The following is a 24613-nucleotide window of genomic DNA, read 5'->3' as shown; positions in this document are numbered from 1 at the left end:
AGACTGCAAAAGATATGGGCACAGCATGTGGTAAGTGCTTATTAGGAAAGGAAAGGTATCAAATTTGTGTATGTATGTATGTATAGGGAAAAAAGCATTAAATATAGGATTTGGTACTGTCCAAGATTTCAGACCTCTACTAGGGGTCTTGGAATGTATTCCCCACAGATACAGTGAGAGTACTGCACTGCAAACCTGAAAGAGCAGAATACTATTTAAAAAGAACATACTAAGAACTAATTAAAAAGAACATACTCAAAACATATTGAGCTCTTGGAGCTTAAAATTTTGATAGCAGAAGTGAAACTTTTTAAAAAAAAATGTAGTTGAGATTTCCTAGAAAATGGAATGAAAAGATAAAAATGGGGAAAGATAAAATTTGAGAATTTATCCAGGAAGTTCAAATTCAAATAGTGGGAATTATGAAAAGAAAAAAATAGATGGAAACTGAGAGAATGGAATCATTGGTGAAATCATTTGAGAAAATTTCCTTTAACTGAAGAATTGAGTTTTTAGAGTCAAACAGCCTATCCAGTATATGAATGATCTACACTAAGATATATCTTGGGGATTTTCATCTCAAACACTGGGAACAGAATAATCATGTGAACTTCTTGAGACAGAATCAGGTTTGATTCAAAGCATTAGAAATAAGAATAGCTTTAGACTTTTCAACAGCAATATTGGAATCTAGAAGACTAGAGCAAGCCTTCAAAGTGATTTTCTTTTTCTTTTTTTCAAAGATAGAGTGTGAGGGAGAGAGGGAGAGAGAGAGAGAGAATTTTAATATTTATTTTTTAGTTTTTTTTTGGCGGACACAACATCTTTGTTTGTATGTGGTGCTGAGGATCGAACCCGGGCCGCACGCATGCCAGGCGAGCGTGCTACAGCTTGAGCCACATCCCCAGCCCCTCAAAGTGATTTTCATCTTAGAATTTTATACACAGCTGGATGTCGTGGTGCATGCCTTTTATCCTGACTCAGGTTGGTGAAGCAGGAGGATGGCAAGTTCAAGGCCAGCCTCAGCAATTTACCAAAGCCCTAAGCAACTTAGTGAGACCCTGTCTGAAAATAAATAAAAAGGGCTATGGATGTGGCTCAGTGGTAAACTGTCTCTGGGTTCAATCCCCAATAACAAAAAAGCAAAAAAACCCAAGAATTCTATATACAGTCAAGTGTGAGAGTAAGAATAGACCCCATTACCACCAAAAAACGTTTCTTCCCTCCATTTCTCGGGAAGTTATTGGAGAAAATGTTCAAATATGGCAAAGGAATAAACCAAGAAGGAGGAAGTCATGGGATCTAAGAAACAGGAGGTCTGTCATAGAAGTATGAGGATCTCAGGAAGACAGCTGATCCAGACTAGATCAGATGAGAAGGCTGCATGAGAGAGGTTATAGAAAGGTGAAAATTAATAGGAAAGGTGATTCAGACACTTGTCAGAAAGTTGGGGGTTAAATTAATAGTATGTGCAGAGAAAGTTAAGCAAATTGAGCAAAAAGAGGCTGTCTTTTTTTTTTTTTTTTTGAACCCAGGGCCTCACACATGCCAGGCAAGTGCTCTGCCACTGAGCCACAGCTCTATGAAACTGTTTTTAACAGAGTCCAAAGCATGTCATTTAGGGTTGTTAAAGGTCAACACCAATGTAACCAGAAGAGGTGAAAGTGATTGGCTCTGGGAAGGGGAGAATGGCAGGACCTTCTGATTTTATAACAAATCATTTAGAACACATTTGACTCTTAAAACTGTGTCTGTGACTAATAAAAGTAAACATTAGTATAAAAAGTTTGGCCAGCTTAATGAAAAGTGATATTTATAATTTTTACAAAAATTACTAGGGAAGTTGAAATAATTTGATAGGTATGTTGCGGGTTTGGGACTCAAATCTTTCTGTCATCTGTCAAGATCAGAACCTTGAAAAGCAGAGACTAATGGTTCTCCCTTGAGAATTGAAGGGCCTAGGATTCTGTTGTCAGGTTGTGTACCCTGATGCTTTCCTTTGTCTCCTTAAAGAACCTGCAGTGGTTTCTGCAGACTGGAAAACCTCCATATCAATAGTCTTCACCTTTCTTGTTTTTCAGGTTGTCCGTACAAACCAGTGTGCAGGAGAATTTGTCATCACCTTTCCCCGTGCTTACCATAGTGGCTTCAACCAAGGCTACAACTTTGCTGAGGCTGTCAACTTTTGCACTGCCGACTGGGTGAGTCTGGAGTGTGGTGGGCTGGCAATGAGAAGTAGGAAAGTTGTGAGGAAGCTAAGACATCACTGCCTTCAGACTTGGCCACACTCAAACTTGAACCTGTCCAACAGCTGCCAGCTGGGCGCCAGTGCATTGAGCACTATCGCCGGCTCCGAAGGTACTGTGTCTTCTCCCATGAGGAACTCATCTGCAAGATGGCTGCCTGCCCTGAGAAGCTGGACCTGAACCTGGCAGCAGCTGTGCATAAGGAGATGTTCATCATGGTGCAAGAGGAGCGGCGTCTACGGAAGGCTCTACTGGAGAAGGTGGGTGGTGGGAGAGTCCCTAGCATTAGATACCCTAGCCTAGGAGGTTGTAGGAAATGGACCATACCAAGGAGATGTAACCTTACTCTTGGAGTGTAGTGAAAAGAACTGGATGCATCTGAATTGAAAAACTCACTCCATTCTCTGCTCTACCCTTTACTGGCAACCTTAGACAAGTCAGTTGACTTCACTGTCAGTTTTTCCATCTGAAAAATGGGAATTATAATAATGCTTATGGGCTGGGATTGTGGCTCAGTGGCAGAGCACTTGCCTTGCACATGTGAGGCTCTGGGTTTGATCCTCAGCACCATGTAAAAGTAGATACATAAAATAAAGATACTGTGTCCATTTATAACTAAAATAATAATAATAATAATACTTATATTTTTGAATAGTCCAGTGGATCAGATATAATGTTTAATAACTGACCCATAGCTGGTGATTGTATAGCAGTTCGTTATCATTATCCAAATAACTCAGTGAGACAGGCAAGCATATGAAATCCTCACTGCTGAGTATCTGGGTGACTTTATTAGGTTACTTAAACTCTCATAGTTTCACTTTCCTACTCTGTAAAATGGGAATAAATACCTGACCTGCAAGGTAGTTGTGAAACTCAAACTGAGTTTCACTTGTGTGAGGCAAGTGTGAGGCCCTGGGTTCAAAAAACAAGACAGCCTCTTTTTGGTAATGTTAATACATGAAGAAAATGAAATATGGAATATTTATTTGAAAGTGCTATTTTCTTACACATAGGTGGTTTAGTAACTCTAATTAGGAAAATAGTGTTACCAAGTAGAAAGTGTTTCTACTTTAATACATTTCTGATAAGCATGTGTCAGTTGTGTGTGTGGCTGAGTAGAAGCTGCTACAGAGGTATAAAGTCCACCCATGTAGATTCAGCTGCCACCTTCAAGCTCCACACTTATCTCTTTAGGGAATTGACTTAGTGGGGCTCCTCCATGAGATTACAGAGGAGGGTTGAGGGTATAGCACAGGAGTAGAGTGTGTACTTAGCATGCATGCATAAGGCCCCAGCACCACCAAAAAGAACAAAGTTTACAAATGAATGCTGGTCCTGAGAAATTCCTTGCTTCCTATTTGGGATGATACTTTATTATTTTAAAGCTCATAACTTTTCTGTGAATATGGGATGTAGGGAGAGTTTCAGCTATAGTAGTGTTGGAAGTCTGGGGCCTCTCAGTCATGGCATTAGTTGGTAAGTCTCTGAGGATTTCCAGGCATCATTTTCTCTCTCTGTGGTCCTATTCTTAAATGATGGCCCTGAGGCTATACTATACTATAGGAAAGAGCCAAAGCAACATGGGGAGAATAGACTGTCCTGTCCTAACATTTAGAATTCTGTACACTTGGCCCTCACCTCAGAGAGGAGTTCTGTACACCCTAGTCTTGGAATACTTAAGAGATGATGTGTGTGTTTGAATACTTTTCTGGGAGGAGAAGATTTGATTTGCATCCAATTCTGTTTTGTTTAATTTGATACTGTGGATTGAACCCACTAAGCTATATTCCCAGCCCTTTTTATTTTTTATTGTGAGACAGGGTCTCACTAAGTTGCTGAGTCTGTCCTTGAACTTGTAATCCTCCTGCCTCAGCCTCCTGAGGCACTAGGATTACAGCATTTGCCACCATGCCTGGCTGCATCCAATTCTTAGGAGTTCATGATCCATAAAAACCTAGGGGCTTCATTTTTTATTTTTTTTTTTAAGGAAGTTCTATTCTTTTTTTAATAGCTTTATTTTATTTATTTTTTATGTGATGCTGAGGATCAAACCCAGGGTCTCACACATGCAAGGCTGAGCCACACCCCAGCCCATAGGGGCTTCATCATTAGAACATTCTTTGGCTTGGAGTCAAAGTGACTACAGTCAAATCCTTAGTTGGCAAGTTACTGACTCTTGAGACTTAATTTCCTCCTTAGTAAAATGAGATATGCCTGTGAGATACATATTAGAGCTAACAATAATAATAATAAATAATAATAACAATAATAATAATAATAAGTATTTGTGGAGCACTGAAGTTGCTTTTTAATCCTCCTAACAATCCAAAGAGGATGGTACTGTTACCTCTATCTTACAAGAAACCTGAGACCCAGAAAGGTTTAAATAATTTACTCATGATTACACAGCTAAAATAAGTGGCACAGCAGTGGTATCTATAATTTGCAGTGGGCTTATAGCTTATGCAGAGGTTAGTTGTTGAAGTGTATAAGCAAAACTGTTAGCATCAGTATCTCTCTTTAAAATCCCTAAAATAACCCATAATATATAGCATTTTGTCTTTAAGTTACTCCAGCATAGTTGGCTTTTCCTTCATTTCTGAAATAGACTGGTTTGTCTTCATTCTAAGCAGCAGATGAAGTCACTGGCTTAGCTTTGGAAATCTTGTATCTTTAAGACATGGACACAAGGGCATGCAGTTGAATTTCTGTAATCTGGATAGATGCAGGCAGTGTCTTCTGCCTGATAAGCAGTCAGCACAAGTAAGTCTTAAGCCAGGATTGTTCCCTTGAATACATTCTACATTGCTACCTCTCTGGTGCCATGGTCCACCACTGTCCTTGCCTTCTCTCATCCAAAAGGCCCTTAGTATCTAGCTGAATCTTATCTGATTTTCTTCCTCTATTAAATTCTCTCTGTCTCAGCCCATATTGATTTTGCCCTGATCCATCTGATTTCTTCCGCCTTGAGAGTGTGGACTTGATAAAAGGCAGGTGTGCTCTGTGAAGTTTGGCCTCTCGACCTCCATGACCATCAGCATAGATTTGAATCTAAATTGGGGCTCAGTGGTAGCTAAGATGGGGGTTTATTCAACCCTGCCTGGTTCATGACACATGTGGTTGGATGTTCCCAGGGTATCACAGAAGCTGAGCGAGAGGCTTTTGAGCTGCTCCCAGATGATGAACGCCAATGCATCAAGTGCAAGACTACATGCTTCCTTTCTGCCCTGGCCTGCTATGACTGCCCAGATGGCCTTGTCTGCCTTTCCCATATCAATGACCTCTGCAAGTGCTCCAGTAGTCGGCAGTATCTGCGGTGAGCATGGAACCTTTCTGGAGGAAATGAGATAATGAGGAGGGTGCAGAGCTGGGCCAGACATGCTCTTCCTTGTCTTCTTCCTCCAGGTATCGGTACACCTTGGATGAGCTCCCTGCCATGCTGCATAAGCTGAAGGTTCGGGCCGAGTCCTTTGACACCTGGGCCAACAAAGTGCGAGTGGCCCTGGAGGTGGAGGATGGGCGGAAGCGCAGTGAGTGATGGGGGGGTCGGAGGGACTCCACAGGCAAGTTCTATTCCCTTTTCTACTGTACCCCTGACACCCTTCCTGTGCCTTTACTCAATACTGCCTACTTCTTGCTGCTCTCATTCTCCCTCTAGGCCTTGAAGAACTGAGAGCACTAGAGTCTGAGGCCCGTGAGCGGAGGTTTCCTAACAGTGAGCTGCTGCAACGACTGAAGAATTGCCTGAGTGAGGCAGAAGCTTGCGTGTCCCAGGCTCTGGGGCTGGTCAGCGGCCAGGAAGCTGGGTATGGCAACATGAGGTGCTAGGGCATAGAGAGACTGCTTAGGATCCAGTGCCTAAGAGAAGTGCTATAGGGGGTGGACTCTCAATACCACTGGGTGTGTCAGCAGGAAGTTGTTAAGTACCTGAGAGTATGAGGTAGCCTGGAAGGGTAAGGAGACCAGGCAACTTGTGTCTATTTTATCAGTACCTATAGGAGATTTGAGAGGCTGAGGAATTTTGTGGGCAGGGAGAAGTTATGGGAGAGTTGGGTTAGAACAGGATGTAGACACATAAATCTGAGCATAGCCACACATCTTTGGGTACACAGTGGGGGATGGATTGAAGAGTCCAGGTATTGGGGTGTGTAGCTCAGTGGTAGAGGACCTGTTTCTCCTAATTTCCCTTATCCTATGAACATACTTTAAAACCCTCCCTGTAATCTGGGCAGTTGGGGAAATCCTGAGGTATGAGATCAAGGTATGGTGAGGAAAGGTATTGGGTTTTACTTAGCACAGAGATGGAGGGAAGGGACTGGTTTTGGACCTGAAACCCCCACATGTGAAACTCCATAGTCCCCACAGGGTAGCTGGTCTACAGATGACCCTGGCTGAGCTCCGGGCCTTTCTGGACCAGATGAACAACCTGCCTTGTGCCATGCACCAGATTGGGGATGTCAAGGTGAGGAGGGGTGGACTTGGAATGCTGCTGAGGGATCAGAGGGACTGGGGAACCTGAGCAGCAGGTCACTTTGGGCTCCCTTAGCAAGTTTAAGGTATTTGGGTGATGTAGGTTGCATGTGTGAGAAAATAGGCACGAGGCAAGGGTCTAGTAACTCTCTGTTAAATGTGGGATTTGAGGGGCAGGTGACGGGTTTGAGCGTAGGATGCAGAATCAAAAGAAAGTTGTTTGGAGGAGGTAGAAGAAAAGGAGGTAACGAAAGTGCTTGTTGGGCCTGGAAAATTGAACAAAGTTCATAAAGGTAAAGAATAAGCAGGATAAGAGGAGAGCAAACACTAGTGTGAGCATGATTGTTTGTACAGGGACTAAGTGTAGGGTGGCATTTCTTAGGGCAGAGGGTCTCTCACTGCTCTGAGGGCAGAGTCCTTTGCAGAGAGAAATGAAGCAGATTCCTGACCACTCTCTATTAAGAATTTCTGAGGGTGACTGGGTGTGGTGGTACTCACTTATAATCACAGTGACTAAGGCTAAGGCAGGAGGATCACAAGTTTGAGGCTATCCTTGGCAACTTAGTGAAACCCTGTCTTAAAATAAAAAGGACCAGATATATATCTCAGTGGTAGCCTGCTGTACCATTAAGAAAATTTAAAAAGAATCTTTAGTGGTAGGGCCTAGGAGTATGCATTTTAACAAATTCCCCAGGGCATCTTAAGAAGTACTCAATGTTAGGAATCATGTCTTAGAGCTTGGAGGAGGAGAGCCTGGCATTTAGGTTCCCTTTTCCCAAAAGATTAGAGGGGAAGAAGATAGTGGGGCAAGGGTATGTACTGGTAGAACCTCTAAGTGAGCCCAGCTGAGGAGTTTATTCTTCATTCCATATCCTGGTAGGGTATTCTGGAACAGGTGGAGGCCTACCAGGTTGAGGCCCGTGAGGCCCTGGCCTCACAGCCCTCTAGTCCAGGGCTACTGCAGTCCCTGTTGGAGAGGGGGCAGCAGCTAGGAGTGGAGGTGCCTGAGGCCCAGCAACTCCAGCGGCAAGTGGAACAGGCGCGATGGCTGGATGAGGTAAAACGCACGTTGGCCCCGTCTGCCCGAAGGGGCACCTTGGCTGTCATGAGAGGACTATTGGTTGCTGGGGCCAATGTAGCCCCTAGCCCTGCTGTGGATAAGGCCCAGGCTGAGCTGCAGGAGTTGCTGACCATTGCTGAACGCTGGGAGGAGAAGGCCCACCTCTGCCTGGAGGCCAGGTAGGCCCGGCTCTTCCCCTCCATGCCCTTTATCCTTCAAAGTTTCATGGAGAACCTGAAGATGGTTGCTATAGGTGGTCTTGGATGTTTTACTCCTGTGTTGGTGTAGGGACTCTCCACCTAACTTGTGTTTCCTGTCTTGTTCTTTTTAAAACATAATTTATATATACAGAGAGGCAGAGATGCATAGAGGACTAGCCCTGTAGGCTTATGTGGTATACACACAAAAGCACAAATAACAAGCAGTTGGGCATATGTTAGTAGGAAGACAACACACATGGGGCAGTCTGATAAGACTGCAGCCATAGGTTACACACCAACAGTATGTGTAGGCACTTCCAGCAGACTGATAGACTGGTGGACAGGCAGAGGTGCAAGAGTTGTGGCAAAAGGAGATGCATGGGTGCATGCAGTCTGAAGGAAACAGGGACTGGCAGCCATCCATAGTCAGGACTCAAGCAATTAAGCCCACATGATAGCAGGAATTACAAGTGCCCAAGGGGCCTGTGCAGATATATCTGGTTATCAGACTGGGCTTCTGGTCAGCTATATCAGACGGAGTCCTCTTTTTTTCCTACCTTTAGGCAGAAACATCCACCAGCTACACTCGAGGCCATAATCCGTGAAGCAGAAAACATCCCAGTTCACCTGCCCAACATCCAAGCTCTCAAGGAGGCTCTTGCTAAGGCCCGGGCTTGGATTGCCGATGTGGATGAGATCCAAGTGAGGACCACTCCCCCATCCAAGGCTTTCTGTCAGCTGAGAAGAGTTTGCAAACACTGGGTTGGGTGGGCTAAAGAGCAGAAACTTGTATGGCACACTGAGGAGGCAAAATGTGCTTGGTGAACAATGTGAGAGGAAGGGTCGCGAGGCTGGCCTGAAGAAAGTTGAGGTGCTGGTTAGGATGAAGATGGTAGGGCAGGGAACCAGTTAGTGTGGGAGTGGAGCAGAGTAGGTACCTGGAGGAGGGTTGAAGAGGAAAAACCACAGGCTAACAGTGAGGCTGGTGGTCCTGGGACTGGGGATAAGCCAGTCAGTGGATGCAGGTGTTTGGGAGAGAGCCAGGACAATGCCTATTTTCTGCTTCAAGACTGAGTCCAGTCCATCTTCTCAGCTCAGGACTGGGCAGAGTAAGCATCAGTAGACATTGGCAGTTTAAACTCAGCTTTCTCTCACCTCTGTCCTCAGAATGGTGATCACTACCCCTGCTTGGATGACTTGGAGGGCCTGGTGGCTGTGGGCCGGGATCTCCCTGTGGGGCTAGAGGAACTGAGACAACTGGAGCTGCAGGTACTGACAGCGCACTCCTGGAGGGAGAAGGCCTCCAAGACCTTCCTCAAGAAGAACTCCTGCTACACACTGCTCGAGGTGAGACCTTGCACCTTCACCCACAGCCTCTTCTCACCTGGCCTGGCTGTTGTGAGATGGCTCATATGAGAAAATGGGTTTTTGAAGGGCACCAGAAAGGGGAGGAGAGGAGAGGGTGTGGGAGGTAGGGAAGCCCGGTCATTCCCCCTCTGTCTGCCTGCCTCAGGTGCTCTGCCCGTGTGCAGACGCCGGCTCAGACAGCACCAAGCGCAGCCGGTGGATGGAGAAGGAGCTGGGGTTGTACAAATCTGACACAGAGCTGCTGGGGCTGTCTGCGCAGGACCTCAGGGACCCAGGCTCTGTGGTAAGGAGCTTAGACACAGATGGGTGAAGAGCCTGGCAATGATAGAGTTGTCTGAGCCGGGTGACCATGGGCAGACCGCTTGCTTCCTGAGCTTTACTTCTCCTGGTTTGGGAGTGGGGTGTTAAGGGGGCCAGAGAAGAGAGGGGGCAGGCTGCTGACCTATTCTTCCCCCCTGTCCTGGGCACGGCAGATCGTGGCCTTCAAGGAGGGGGAACAGAAGGAGAAGGAGGGTATCCTGCAGCTGCGTCGCACCAATTCAGCCAAGCCCAGTCCGCTGGCATCGTCGACCACGGCCTCTTCTGCAACCTCCGTCTGCGTGTGTGGGCAAGTGCCAGCCGGGGTGGGAGCTCTGCAGTGTGACCTGTGTCAGGACTGGTTCCATGGGCGGTGTGTGTCGGTGCCCCGCCTCCTCAGCTCCCCAAGGCCCAGTCCCACCTCATCCCCGCTACTGGCCTGGTGGGAGTGGGACACCAAATTCCTATGCCCACTGTGCATGCGCTCACGGCGCCCACGCCTGGAGACCATCCTGGCACTGCTGGTAGCCCTACAGAGACTGCCTGTGCGGCTGCCTGAGGGTGAGGCCCTACAGTGCCTCACAGAGAGGGCCATCAGCTGGCAAGGCCGTGCCAGACAGGCTCTGGCCTCTGAGGACGTGACTGCTCTGTTGGGACGGCTGGCTGAGCTCCGCCAACGGCTACAGGCTGAACCCAGGCCCGAGGAGCCCCCTTCCTATCCTTCGGCCCCTGCCTCTGACTCTCTCAGAGAGGGCAGTGGCAAGGATATGCCTAAGGTGAGCTGCTTGGCCCAGCTCTTGTCCTCAAATTCCTGTCTCCTGGCCCCTACCCCGATTTAGATTCCAGCTCTGTCCCTGCTTTCCAATTTTCGTACTCTTTTGGCCCAGCCTCCCTGCCCCATTCTGTATCTGTCCAGATCCATAGACTCTTCCCTACTGGTAGCCTGTGTCTGCTCCCTCCTCTTCCAGGATGTAGAAGGTCCCAGGTTGGGGATGGAAGAATAAGGTCTGGTTCTTCAGTTTAGTTACTCTTACCCATTATTGTTCTCCTTGGCAGGTCCAGGGTTTATTGGAGAACGGAGATAGTATGACCAGTCCTGAGAAGGTGGCCCCAGAGGAGGGCTCAGGTAAGAGAGGTAGGTCTAGATGTGATGTGGGTAGGCTGTTGACTAGATGTCACCAGAGTGACCCATGTAGTTCTCAGCTCTGTCATAGTAGTGGAAAAGACCAAGGACAGTCTCTAACATAGCCTGTCCCCACCCCACCTCTCCTAGATCTGGAGATGCTATCCTCGCTGTTGCCACAGTTGACTGGCCCTGTGTTGGAACTGCCTGAGGCAACCCGGGCCCCACTGGAGGAGCTCATGATGGAGGGGGACCTGCTTGAGGTGACCCTGGATGAGAACCACACCATCTGGCAGCTGCTGCAGGCTGGGCAGCCTCCAGATCTGGAGCGGATCCAAACACTTCTAGAGGTGAGGAGAGAAATCATAGGCAGGGCCAGGAGGTCAGGCCAAGCAGGCAGGGAGCCCAGGCCTGACTGCTGGCCCACAACCTATCTTTTCTGCCTGTCTGTGATCACAGCTGGAGAAGGCAGAGCGCCATGGGAGTCGGGCACGGGGCCGGGCCCTGGAGAGGCGGCGGCGGCGGAAGGTGGATCGGGGTGGGGAGGGCGATGACCCAGCCCGAGAGGAGCTAGAGCCAAAGAGGGTACGGAGCTCAGGGCCAGAGGCCGAGGAAGCCCAGGAGGAGGAGGAGCTGGAGGAGGAGACTGGGGGTGAGGTCCCCCCTGCATCCCTCCCCAACACTGGCAGCCCCAGCACCCAGGAGAACCAGAATGGCTTGGAACCGGCGCTAGGGGCCACTTCAGGCCCCTCGTCCCCTTTCTCTACTCTGACTTCCCGGCTGCATATGCCCTGCCCACAGCAGCCTCCTCAGCAACAGTTGTGACAGTGGCTGAGCCTAGCACAGACCCCAACAGAGATCCCCCACCTTGGCCTCAAGGATCCTCTTTCTGACCATCAAGCCTGCTTCTTGGGATTTGGGCAGGGAGGGGGGGAAGGCCAACCCCCTCCTCACCCACCCCTGAGTCCCTTGATTTTTATATTCTGACTCCAAGGTATTGTTCAGACCTCAGCTCCTGGGGGCCGGCCCCTGGAGTCCCCCCGTCCCTGGTAACCTCTAACCAGCATTCCCAGACTCCTGAGGCACATAGACAGATGGGCAGGTGGGCAGAGGGACAACTGGGGCTGGGCCAGCACCATTCCAGAGACAAGGCCAGTGCATATGCAAACTGGGGGATCTCCTCTCTCTTCTCTTCCCCAGTTCTGGCCCTGGCCAGGCCATGCTACACTAACCTCCCCTTCCCCTCTCACTTTTGCCTCTCCCCACTCCCCTTCCTCCCTCTCCCATCCTTCCTCTCCCTGACTGTTCTACCCAGGAGGAGGAAGCTTCACATAGCTGTGCTCAGTTTCTTATTTTAAAGGAATTTGGGGGGCTGAACAGGGCTCCCTGTGGTCTGAAGAAAGCTTTTGGTGCTTGTCCTCACACCCACCTCAACCCTCCCACCCCATCTTCCCCTGTCTCCTTTCCTCCTCCTGGGTTCATGTTGTAATAAAGAAGATTGTTGGTGTGTAATTAATTTGTTCAAAAGGAAAAAAAAAAAAAAAAAGCAAAACAAGAAACTTGGTTCCAACTGAAGCCTATTTTAATTTTATTTTATTATAATTTTCCTCTTGTTAGAAATAAAACCCTTAGCAACGTTTTTTGGAAACATGTTTCTGAAGTGCATTTCTCTTCGAAGGGGAGAATGGTGCCTCCCTCGCCTGTCAGTGGAGCAGCTGTAGTGCTAGCAGGATTCTGGGGCTGAGGCCAGGGAGCCCATAGTTCAGAATCTTAGTCCCACCAGCTTCTCTTTAACCTGGGCAAGACATTCCAATCAGGTGGGCTCTGGCCCTGCCCACCTAACCTCCAGCACAATAGCCTCCGCCAGCTTTGTGCCCTCTTCTAAGCCTCTAGTTCCCAGAGGAATTTTTTTTTTTTCATGGCTTTATTGAGGTATAGTCTTCACGCTTAAAATTCACCTGTGATTTGTTCTGTCAGACAGTTGTTTCTACAGTATGGATCTGACCCGTATCACTACTGCTTAAAACTTTGTGATGCTTCATTGCCCTTAAGATAAAGATTATATTTAATGTCATTCTTTCTAGAATGCTTTCCTGTTTAACCTATATGCCGTATTCAGGGACTCATCCCTGATGTTTCTCCACTGGTTCTTTCTGCCCCTGATCAATGGGGACTAAAGCTCAAATGTGTGGTTGGCTATCTGCAATTCCTGAGTTCACTTTTTTTATTTGCTTTATTGAGATAAAATTCATATACCATATAGTTCACCCACTTAAAGTGTACAGTTCAGTGGCTTTTAGTATATTCACAGAGTTGTGCAACCATCACTGCAAAAAAGTCTAGAATGTTTTTATTACCCCAAAAAGAAACTCCACACTCCTTAGGTGTCCTTCCCATCCCCCCGTTTGCTCATTTTTGACATTTTATATAAATGAAATTATGCAATATGTGATCCTTTGTGTTTGGCTTCTTTCACTTGGCATAATTATTTCAAGCCCATTAATGGTCCTACAATAGTTGGGTGGATTTTTCCCTTCTGAGCCTTGAAGTCTTTTAAGATGAGGGTGCTGGGCTAGATCAGGGACCGCCCCTGGAGATTACTGACACGTTTTTGTGAGTGTCTGCATGCGTTTTTCAGGTAAACAGACTAACCAACTTGCATCAGATTAATAAAAGGATCCTTGACCCTCCAGAGGCTAAGAACCATTCCTTGTGGTCCTGAATGTTCTGTGCTCAGGACATAAGGACATAGAGGAGGAATCAAGAGCATAGAAACTGCTAAGTCAACCAGCTTCTCTTCACGCTTGGTTCCTAGAGGGCTTTCCCTCCTTTCAAGGGGCTGCACAGAGGTATTAGAAGCTAAAGGCCAGGTCCTGATCCCTAGCCCAGGAATACAGCACATTGCCACTCTATTTTGTCCTTTTTCATCTATGTGTTCGGAGGGTTCCATTTGCTCTATTTCTCTCCCTACCCAGGATTTCCAGGTGATAGGAACCTTGTGATGAATTACAAAGCATGCCCTCTTGTGGCAGCTCTGAGTGGTGACAGGGCTTGTCTCAGCCCTGTGTCGTCCAGTTTGGGTTGGGGCCCTGGACTATACAATGAAAGGCAAGGGCCAATGAACTACCCTATCGTGGGCCCAGTTTGATTCCAGGTTCCAGTCCAGGGAAAAAGCTGGCTTTTTATCTGCCCACCTGTCTAAAATTGATCATGAAGAAAAGAGGGTAATGACAGACAAGAAAGATCTGGGACAGGGACAGAAAGGGGCTCAATCTTGGCAATTAATCACCACTCCAAGGCAGCTAACCACTGGAAGAAGTGGCCAGACAGGGAAGGAAGAGATGGTGCAGCAACACCCAGGCTAGAGAACTGCTTGCCTGAGGTGGGGGTCTTCCATGTTATGGGCCCATCCCTCACTAATTGGCAGACACCCTTTCTCACCTTGGCACCGCCGTGCCCCATCCCTCTCTTACTTTATGCCCCCTTTACAGTGGACATGTATCCCTTGAATTCTACAGAAAAGGCTGTAGCCATCCTGCAAGACAGGTTAATTCTAACCTCTACTAGAGAACTTCCTTTGGTTCCACATCTGTCCCTTTCCCAGGCAGTCCCCTAGAAAGAGAGGGGTAACTGATGCAGGAGCCTTAGATCTGAGTGGGAGATAGGAGAATGAAACCAGGGCATTAGTATTGTCTCACTTCAAAGTTATTTTCTACTTTATAGAGACACCCTGCTCTGTATCCCAGATACTACTTTGCCCCTCAGTATGTCTCCTGAGTCTGCAGGTGACAAGGGGATAGGAAGACACATTAGTAAGGACTATCCCATTCCTCAGGCTCAACTGACCCCCCCCCCACCTGCCATTAGTGCCTCCACTGTGCCTTGAATGGTGTCTGAAACACTAGGATTAATGGGTTTCCTCCTACCCTCTGTTCCCCATACTGGGAGTTCCTGAAGGAAAGGTGAGGGCACAGGCTTGAGTCCTCCCCACTTTTAGGCTAGGAACCCTGCAAAGTTGGCTCAGAAGAAGGCAGACAGAAGCAGCAGTTGGAGTCCCATACTGTGCATGTGAACCTCCTTTTTGCATTGCAAAAAGTTCATTAGTACCAGATGGCAATCTATAGTGGTAGTAATTGGGTTTGAGGTCCATGGTCAATGGGGCAGGCATTAGGCATGCTTCCAAGAAGACCTGAAATTATGAGAGAAAAGGGATACCAAGCCAGAGAGATGGGTTCCCTCCCCTAGAACACTTATATTCTAGCAAAGGGAAGGGAAACGGCCCCTTGTGAACCCTCTCCTGGGTGCCAAGTTCCACATGAGATATTTCAGAGTCCTTGATAGACACATAGGAAACAGACCCCTAGAACAGGTCAGGCCCAGGTATTATCAACCTGATAGGGCTGGGATGTTCACTGTTTCTGTGAATCTAAGCTCTGCCTGTCAGAAGGGTTCCAAAGTAAGTGGTCTGCCACCAGGAAGTAGTTCATAGTGGGAACCCAGCATTGATCTCTGCTGTTAGTAGGCTGGGAACTCAGCAGTGCTATACATATTGGCCTTGGTAGGTAGAAGCCTCTGTTGCTGAGGTTCTGCATAAGCTCCATGCCTGTCTGTATTATGTACTGCTGTGTCACAAATTACCTCAAAACCATAGTGGCTTAAAACAGCATTTATCTCATAGTTCCTGTGGGATAGAAATGTAGGTACATCTTAGTTGAGTTTCTATTTCAGGGCAGCTCACAGCCTGCAATCAAAGTGTCAGCCAGGGCTGTAGTCATCTCAAGGCTCCACTGGGGAAGGATCTGTTTCCAAACTCCCTCACAGGGTTATTGGCAAGATTCAGTATTTTTTGCTGGCTCTTGGCCAGATACCACTCTCAGTTCCTTGCTATGTGGATCTTTTCATAGGGCAACTTGTTTTGTCAGAGCAATCAAGTGAGATGAGTGAGAGACAATGTGTGCCCACGTGCAAGACAGAAGTCATTCTTTATAACCTAAATTCAGAAGTGACATCCCATCACTTTTGTAATAGTCTATCCATTAGAAGTAAGTCACTAGGTCCAGACCACACTGAGTGGGAGGGATTTACACAATGGTGCCAACAGTGAAGGTGAGGAACATTGGGGGCCATCTTGGAGACTGACTACCATTGGTCCCCAATGATTCATATTCCTTCCACATACAAAATATATTCATCCCTTTCCAAGTTCTCTAAAAATCTCATCCCATTACAGCATGACCTCAAAGTCCAGAATATCTTAATCAGGTCCAGGTGTGACTGAGGTGCCTTGGGTGTATTCCTTAAGTATGGCTCTTTAAATACTATTTTTCTCTATTGTATAGATCTGAGGCAGGTTATCTGTTCCCAAGACACCCAACACACAATGGTGGAACAGGCATAGGATAACTGCTACAGATATTCCTGTTCAAAAGGTGGGGGAAATGGGAGATGCAAGGGAGTTGCTGGTCTATAATAATTCTGAAATCTAACTGGGCAAACAGAAGTTCCTTGATTAGATTTCAAGGTCTGGGAATAATTCTCAATGGGTCTTTGCCCTGCCTTCTGGGCTCTTGCTTCCATCATCTATGCCTTCTTTCCTTCCTTCCTTTTTCATTAAGAGTAGCACATGTTTGCAGCTAAGCAGTTCGCCCAATCTGCTTACCCGCCAGTAGAATTTCAGAGGTCCATTGACTTCTTTTTGTCTTGTATTGTCTCTGTAATCATATGCTTGGTATTTCTCTTCTGCTGGTGAGTTGGGCAGTCACCAGTGGCTATAGCCAGACTGGCGTTGGTGGAAGTCCATATTGTGGAGCCCATGTCCACCATCATGGCCATTTTGTTCAGGAGTCTGTCGGGCAAGGAAAAGGACGACAGGATAGAGGTTGGCTCATATTCATAGAACAGGTTATCTTGTCTGAGATCCTCCTCCATAGTGGATTCTTTCTGGTGCTCATTTATGTGGGACAGAAATAACTCTCACACTGTATGTCCATTTTATGGAGGACATGGCCTTCCTGAGACTTCCTTATTAACAATATTTCAACTCTATCCTTTTTAAATCCTTGACCAGGGAGCCAGGTCATTGGTAACTACTCATCAATGAGTTGTCAGTTATCTACATTTTTGACCATTTATGTGACCAGGTAGTTTTTCTACTGGAAGAATTTCCCTTCTTACTATCCTTCAAGATCAATCTTAAGTGGGGTTGTAACCCTGCAACTAGCCACTTCTGGCAGATACCAGCATATTGTATAGAACCATTTGGTTTTAAACCAAGATTAAATCTTGTATCCCTTAGTCATTTGGTCACAGGCAACTCCCATGAGGCCTAGGTGTAGGTGAGAAAGAGATGGCAGTACAGCAGGTGGGGGAGTAAGATTACCTGTTCAGGCAGCTTACTTGTGTTTCCAAGACCTGCTGTATAGACCTATTCTATTTGATAGTGGAATGCTGTTGCACAAAGATAACTTCATGGACCTGATGAGACAGTTCCAGAGATCAACATAGGCAGATCAACACCAAGCACAGGTCAGCTGGTGTCCTGTGCTCAGGTGTTCACTCACAAAATTGATCCACTTTTCCATTTTTATTTCTCACTGCTTCTGGGATTCCTATATCATGATGTTGCCAATTCCAATTTTATCCTCCATTTCTTTAGTCTTTAAAAAGTATGTTGTGTCTCCTTAGTCTTTCCTGTTGATTTCCAGAAAAGGCCCTCAATCTGATCTTCCTCTCAATAATTTGTTCTTATGCTATAACCCTCTATCTTTATGCCATCTGTACTGTGTGTCTCAATAATGTATCCAGGAACTGGAGAAATCACCTTAGGATTTCTCCTGGGCACCATTTGAGGACTCAGGATGAAACTTCATGTATAACCTGATCCTAGCCTAACTAGTTGACCATAGTGAGTGGCTGGGTCACCAGGGATTAACATCAATACAGCATATCCAGTGTATTTTAAGATGTCTGGATATTTCCCTGTCCCCAGCACAAAATTATCCTGGATGTAGGTCCCTGTGGGGAAAGCAGGAAGGGAGATTTTACCATATACACTTGTGAAAGTGTAGCAAGGTCATTCTTCAAATGGACTCTCCCTTTCATTCAAGGGGCTTTATTTAGTCTGTAGACTGGGGGAAAGGCTGGGACTGTAACATTTTGGCAACTATATCATATGCCACACCAGAAAAATTTGGGGAGGGGTTATATAATAAGTAGGACTGTCCATCTATTTGGTCCCAATAAAACCATGCTTAATTAGCCACTATTACAGATTCCCACAGGTCAAACCATTCTGATTACTGCTATGGTTCTGCTGTTCACTATAGGAACCAAACCCAACTTGTCTCTGAAGGTGATCCTATCATCCCCACTAAAATCTTCAAAATATGGTCACCATTGTACTATTGTCACCTCCATCCCAGCCAGCCAGAAGAGGAAAAGACCAGGTAGAATATTTTTAGGAGCTAAGCCAGGATGTAGTGCATGTTACATCTGCTCACATTCTGTTAGCTAGAACTCAGACAATGGCATACCCAATTTCAGGGACACTGGAAAACATAATCTGAATTTGTCCCTAGAAAGAAGAGGAAGAAGACTTAATGATCACCTAACCAATTTCTGCCATATGTCATACTGTACTTTTCAAAGCCCTTCTAGAAGGAATAGTAACAGAGGATGAACTGAATGGGTTAGCATGATTAGTCAATTACAACATTCTTGTTGCCCTAAACAATTTGGATTCTTCTATTTACATTGTACCACAGATTTTCTGGCATCTTAACTTCATTTAACACAGATTATTGTTGACCACATTTTAGTCAAACAATACAACAACTCTCAGAAATACTCATAGTTGCTTCAGCCTACAAAGTACATCTAGGATTGCTAATGACTGTACCCATATTGAAAAGTCTGACCTCACCAAAATCAGCACAAAAAAAGAAAATTACAGAACAATATCCTTGGTGAATATAGATGTGAAATTCTCAACAGATTACTAGCAAGACAAATCCAGCAGCAGATTGAAAGTATTATATGTCAGGATCAAGTGGGATTTACTCTAGGAATTCAAGAGTGATTCAACATGAAATCTATCAAGGTAATACATCACAATAGAACAAAGAGAAAAAAACACATGATTATCTCATTTCATAAAGAAAAGGCATTTCAAATGCAGAAAAGGCATAGAGCTAATAAATTTAGGACAAGATGCAGGATACAAGAGGAACACAGAAATTAGTTCTATTTTTATATTCTAGCAATGAATGATTAAAAATGAAATTAAAAAACAATTCCATTTACAATAACTCCCACAAAAATAAAATACCTAGGAATAAATATGACCACGGAGGAGAAAGACTTACACATTAAAAACTATAAAAAAATTGCTGAAAGAAAATAAAGATCTAAAGAAGTAGAAAGATTCCATGTCTGTGAATTGGAAGATTTATCATTGTTAATGTTAATACTAGCCAAGATGTTAATACTAGCCAAGGTGTTCTATAAATTCAATGCAGTCCTCTATGAAAGTTTGAACAGGGTTTTTGCAGAAACTGGAAAGCCAACCCACAAATTAATATGAAATTGCAAGGGACCAATAATAGCCAAAATAATATTGAAAAAGAATATCAAATGGCCAATTGATTTTTGTGTGTGATACTGGAAATTGAACCCAGGGCTTCACGTAAACTGGGTAAGCCCTCTACCACGGAGTTAACCCTCCAAGTGGATAACTGATTTTTGACAAGGGTGACAAGTCCAGTAGGGGAGAAAATAGTCTTCAACTGATAGTGCTTGAACAACTTAATTTCCACATGCAAAACAACGAACATGGACCCTCTACCTCACACCATATACCATTAACCCAAAATGAATCAGCGCCTTATATTTAAGAGTTAAAATAACACTCTTTAGAAGAAAATAGGAATTATTCCTTATGACCTTGGATGTGGCAATGGAGTTTTAGATATGATACCAAAAGCATGAGCAAAACAATAAAATAGATAAATTGGATTTCATTGATATTAATTTTTTTGTGCATAATAGGATATTATCAAAAAAGAGAAAGGACAATTTACAGAATAGGATTCTATATTTTTAAATCACCTATCTGATAAGGGTTTACTATTCAGAATATGTAAAGAGTTCGTACAACTTAGCGAAAAGGGAAACAACCCAATTTTTAAAATGGGCAAAGGTCTTGAATAAATATTTCCCCAAAGAAGATATAAAAATACGGGCTAGGGATGTGGCTCAGCAGTGGACTGCTTGCCTGGCATGTGTGAGGCGCTGGGTTCAATCCTCAGTACCATATAAAAATAAATAAATAAAACCAAAGTATTGTGTCCAACTGTAGCTAAAAAATATTTTTAAAAAAGAAGATATAAAAATAGCCAAGAAGCACAGGAAAAGATGTGTAATGTCTTTTATTAGGGAAATGCAAATCAAAGCCACAATGAAAAACCACTTCATGTCTACTAGAAGGGCTACAATAATAAATTTTAAACCCAGAAAATAGGAAGTTGGAGAGGATATGGAGAAATTGTAACCCTAGTATATTGTTGGTAGTAATGGCCCTCTCTGTAAAACAGTTTGGCAGTTCCTCAAAAAAGATTGTATGATTCCACTTTAGTGAGATTATCTGGGCTTGGCAAATTCAGAGACAGACAGTAGATAAAAGGTTACTAGAGGCTAGTAATATGAGAGAATGGTTGTGCAGAATTTCTGTTTGGGGTGGTGAAAAGTTTTGGAACTAGATAGTAGTGATGATTGCACAACATTGTGAACGTGATTAATGTCACCTAATTGTACACTCAAAAATGGTTAAAATGACAAGTTTTTTTAAATAATGAAGAATTACTTTAATATTTATTTTTTAGTTGTAACTAGACACAATATCTTTATTGTATTTATTTTTATGTGGTGCTGAGGATTGAACCCAGGGCCTCACACGTGCTAGACGAGCAATCTACCGCTGAGCCACAATCCCAGCCCCCAATTTTTTTATTATATATATATCCATCCACAACAAAAAACGTTTATCTCAATGTAAAGTTACATTTCTTTCTCCTGATCTATCATCCTTAGAGTCAATTCCCACACGTTACTGAGATTCCTGCCAATATAAATTAGCTAAATCTCCTTAGGTTTGTGTATGCATGTGTGCTTGCACACTTTCTAATAGGTGTCTACTTGTTCTCGGACGTGTGGATATCTGAATTCTGTAATGGGTCTAAAGGCAGCAAGGAGTGATATTGATAGCTCTTTGAGAAAGATTAGCCAGATTGGTTTTTTTCTTTTGTGGGGGAGGTATTAGAGGATAAACTCAGGAGCTTTTTATCTCTGCACTACCTCCCCCTACCTTTTAAATTTTTTGAGATGGGATTGTTCTAAGTTGTTTAGGGCCTTGCTAAGTTACTGAGACTGGTCTTAGATTTACAATCCTCCTGCCTCAGCCTCCTGAGTCACTGGGATTAATTAGCCAGATCTTGAAAGGGCCCCTAAGTCATGCAAGACCAGCCCCATTAGACTGGGGAGGAAGAACAGCCTCTGGTGCCAAGGTTGGGGTTTAGGGCACTCAGATCTGTCCAAATCAACTCTGATATTTATATTCCAATTCTTATTTAAAAAAATATTTATTTTTTAGTTGTAGTTGGACACAATACCTTTGTTTTATTTATCTATTTTTATGTGGTGCTGAGGATAGAGCCCTGGGCATCGCACATGCTAGGCAAGCACTCTACCACTGAGCCACAACCCCAGCCCCTCTATTCCAATTCTTAAGGTCCCACTGTTTCCCTAATTAGTAGCCTTGTTTTCACATAAGAGACCTGGAGGTCCTGTGAATTCAATCTGCATTGGAAGTTAGCAACCTACAGGATTTAGCTTATGTCTGATTTCAGTCTGCATCAGTCCTGGGCTTAGAAGAGATAAACAGATTTCTTTTTTAACCATAAACTTTATTTTTAGAGTTGTTTTAGGTTCACAGTAAAATGGAGTGCAAAGTACAGAGAATTTCCATATACCCCCTGCTCCCACATGTGTACAGCCTCCCGCACTATCTAAATCTCACAACAGAGTGGTGCATTTGTTACTGTTCATGTTCATAAACTCATACTGTCGTATCATCAATCAAGTCAATAGTTTATATTAGGGCTCACTCTTGGTGTTGTACATTTTATGGTTTTTGACAAACATATAGTGACATGTGTCTACCACTACAGTATCATACAGAGTAGTTTCGCCGCCCTAAAATGTCTGTGCTTCACCTATTCATGTGTCTCTTTCTTCTAACCCCTGGCAACACTGGTCTTTTTACTGTCTCCGTAGTTTTGTGTTTTCCAAAATGACATTATTTAGGAATCAGAGTATGTAACATTTTCAGATTTTCTTCTTTCACTTAGTAATACTCATTTAAGTTTCCTCCATGTCACTTTATGACTTAATAGCTCATTTCTCTCCTCTTTCCCTCCATCCCTCCCTTCCTCCCTTCCTTTCTTCCATACCTTTCTTTTCTTCAAACTGGGAATTGAACCAAGGCCTCAGGCATAGGAAAGCACTCTGTCACTGGACAGCTCACTTCTTTCTCCTTCTTCTCAGTGCTGGGGATTGAACTAAGGGGCACTTTACTAACTACTGAGCTACACCCGTAGCACTTTTCTTTAACTTTTATTTTGAGACAGGGTCTTGCTAAAGTTTCCCAGCCTTCCCTGGTACTTGTGATATTTCTGTCACAGTTTCCAAAGTGGTGGAGATTACAGGCATGCACCACTGCACCTGCTCATTTCTTTTTAGCACTGAATAATATTCCATTGTCTGGATGTACCACAAATTTCTCCATTCACCTACTGAAGGACATCTTGGTTGCTTCAAAGTTTTGACAATTATGAATAAAGCTGCTGTAAACATTTGTATGCCAGTTTGTGTGGATATAAGTTTTCAACCCACTGGGAAAAAAATATCCAGGAATGTGAGTGTTGGACTATATGGTAAGAGAATGTTTAGTTTTGTAAGAAACCGTCACACTGTCTTCCAAAGTGGCTGTACCATTTTGCATTTCCACCAGCAATGGCTGAGAGTTACTGTTGCTCCCAGTACTCATCAGCATTTGGTGTTATAAGTATTCTGGATTTCAGCTATTCCAACAGGTATGTAATAGTATCTCATTGTTGCTTAATTTGCATTTCCCTGCTCAGTGAAGGTTGGGGTTTAGGGCACTCAGATCTGTCTAAATCAACTCTGATATTTATATTCCAATTCTTTTTTAAAAAATATTTATTTTTTAGTTGTAGTTGTACACAATACCTTTGTTTTTATTTATCTATTTTGTGAAGTATCTTTTTCATGTGCTTCTTTACAATTTGTGCATCCTTTTTTTGGTGAAGTATCTGTTTAGGTCTTTTACCTATTTCTTAATCGGGTTGTTTTCTTTTTCAAAATTAAATTTATTTTTTAACTGATACAGGAGAACATAAAATTGTTCAAAGGCTGGAAATGTAGCTCATTAGTAGAGTATTTGCCTAGTTTGTACAAAGCCCTAGTTTGGTCCCCAGCACTGCAAAAAGAAACTATACATAATGATGGGGTAACATGGGATGTTTTGGTACATGTATATACTGTATAATGTTTAAATCAGGTTAAATTTATCTATCTTCTCAGTTATTATTTCTTTATGGTGAAAACTTTCAAAATCCTTGTAGCTTTTGGAAATGTACTGTACATTATTTTTATCCATAGTCCCCCTATTGTGCAATAGCACATTAGAACTTCTCTTATGTAACTAACTCAGAAACCCATCTGTCATCTTCTCTGTATATCCCTGCTATTTTCCCCTGCCTCTGGCAAAACTACCTTTCTACTCTCAATTTCAATGAGATCAAGTTTTTAGATTCTACATATGAGTAAGATCATGCAGTACTTGTCTTTCCATGCCTGGCCAATTTCCTTTAACATAATTATCTCCAGTTCTACCTGTGTTGTTGCAAATGACTAGATTTTGTTCCTTTTTATGGTCATATAGTATTCCACTATGTATCTGTACCATATTTTCTTTATCCATTCATCAGTTGATGGCCATTTAAGTTGTTTGCAGTTCTTGGCTACAGTGAATAATGTTGGAATAAATATGGGGTTGCAGATGCCTCTTTGACATACTTATTTCATCTCTTTGGAATATAAATTCAGGAGTGGGAGTGTTGTTTGTTTTTTTTTTATTGTTGAGTGTGAAGAGTTATTTGTATATTTTGGATACAAGTTCTTTATCAAATATGACCTGTAAATATTTCCTCCCAGTCTGTAGCTTGTTTTCTATTCTTTTGACAGTGTCCTTTGTAAAATATGTCATTAAAAATGTCATTAAAAGATCTAATGAAGTCCATCTTATCAATTCTTTCATGGATCATGCCTTTGTTGTTATATCTAAAGTGTTATCACCATACCCAAAGGTCACCTAAATTTTCTGCTATTATTTTCTAGGAGCTTTTTTTTTTAGTTTTGTGTTTTACATTTAGGCCTATGGTTCATTTGGAGCTAATATTTGTAAAGGGTTTAAAGGAGATTTCTTTCCTTGGGGCAGTAAAGAAACTCCCCAGTGCCTTGAACTCAAAATCTAAAACTATGATCTTGCCTTTAAAAATGCTTTTTTAAGCCAGGTACAGTGGCGTACACCTGTAATCCTCGAGGCTCAGGAGGCTGAGGCAGGAGGATTGTAAGTTCAAAGCCAGCCACAGCAACTTAGCAAGGCCCTAAGCAACTCAGTGAGACCCTGTCTCTAAATAAAATACAAAAAAGGGCTGGAGATGTGGTTCAGTGGTTAAACGCACCTGAGTTCAATCTCCAGTACAAAAAA

The 24613-nt window shown here is 43.9% G+C and overlaps 2 protein-coding genes across 25 annotated transcripts in view; one reads left to right on the top strand and one right to left on the bottom strand.

The window, feature by feature from the left end:
• Positions 1-12415, top strand: part of Kdm5c (lysine demethylase 5C) — a 34060-nt gene extending 21645 nt beyond the window's left edge. For 4 of the 15 annotated variants that reach the window (XM_048796662.1, XM_015506537.2, XM_048796661.1 and 1 more), the window contains 14 exons: positions 2082-2201; positions 2312-2506; positions 5384-5565; positions 5655-5779; positions 5908-6055; positions 6606-6711; positions 7600-7958; positions 8543-8681; positions 9147-9326; positions 9493-9630; positions 9821-10420; positions 10701-10770; positions 10918-11117; positions 11227-12415. In XM_048796662.1, coding sequence (XP_048652619.1) covers positions 2082-2201; positions 2312-2506; positions 5384-5565; positions 5655-5779; positions 5908-6055; positions 6606-6711; positions 7600-7958; positions 8543-8681; positions 9147-9326; positions 9493-9630; positions 9821-10420; positions 10701-10770; positions 10918-11117; positions 11227-11592 — 2928 coding nt within the window. In that variant the 3' untranslated portion in view covers positions 11593-12415. Of the gene's footprint in view, positions 1-2081; positions 2202-2311; positions 2507-5383; positions 5566-5654; positions 5780-5907; positions 6056-6605; positions 6712-7599; positions 7959-8542; positions 8682-9146; positions 9327-9492; positions 9631-9820; positions 10421-10700; positions 10780-10917; positions 11118-11226 lie in introns of all 15 variants that reach the window. The other 11 variants (XM_015506530.2, XM_015506535.2, XM_015506529.2 and 8 more) reach the window with 7 other exon arrangements.
• The window catches only part of Kantr (KANTR integral membrane protein), an 89641-nt gene that overhangs the window by 5445 nt on the left and 59583 nt on the right, over positions 1-24613 (bottom strand). For 4 of the 10 annotated variants that reach the window (XR_001505797.2, XR_001505799.2, XR_007344852.1 and 1 more), the window contains one exon: positions 12328-16612. The gene's annotated coding sequence lies outside the window, so the exon portion shown is untranslated. Of the gene's footprint in view, positions 1-12327; positions 16613-24613 lie in introns of those variants that run through there. The other 6 variants (XR_007344851.1, XR_007344854.1, XR_001505800.2 and 3 more) reach the window with 3 other exon arrangements.

Source organism: Marmota marmota, unplaced genomic scaffold (assembly GCF_001458135.2).
Source record: "Marmota marmota marmota unplaced genomic scaffold, marMar, whole genome shotgun sequence".
In the NCBI taxonomy this organism is placed as follows: domain Eukaryota; kingdom Metazoa; phylum Chordata; class Mammalia; order Rodentia; family Sciuridae; genus Marmota; species Marmota marmota.
The sequence above is the reverse complement of the archived record's forward strand: the minus strand, read 5'-3'. Positions and strand labels throughout refer to the sequence as shown.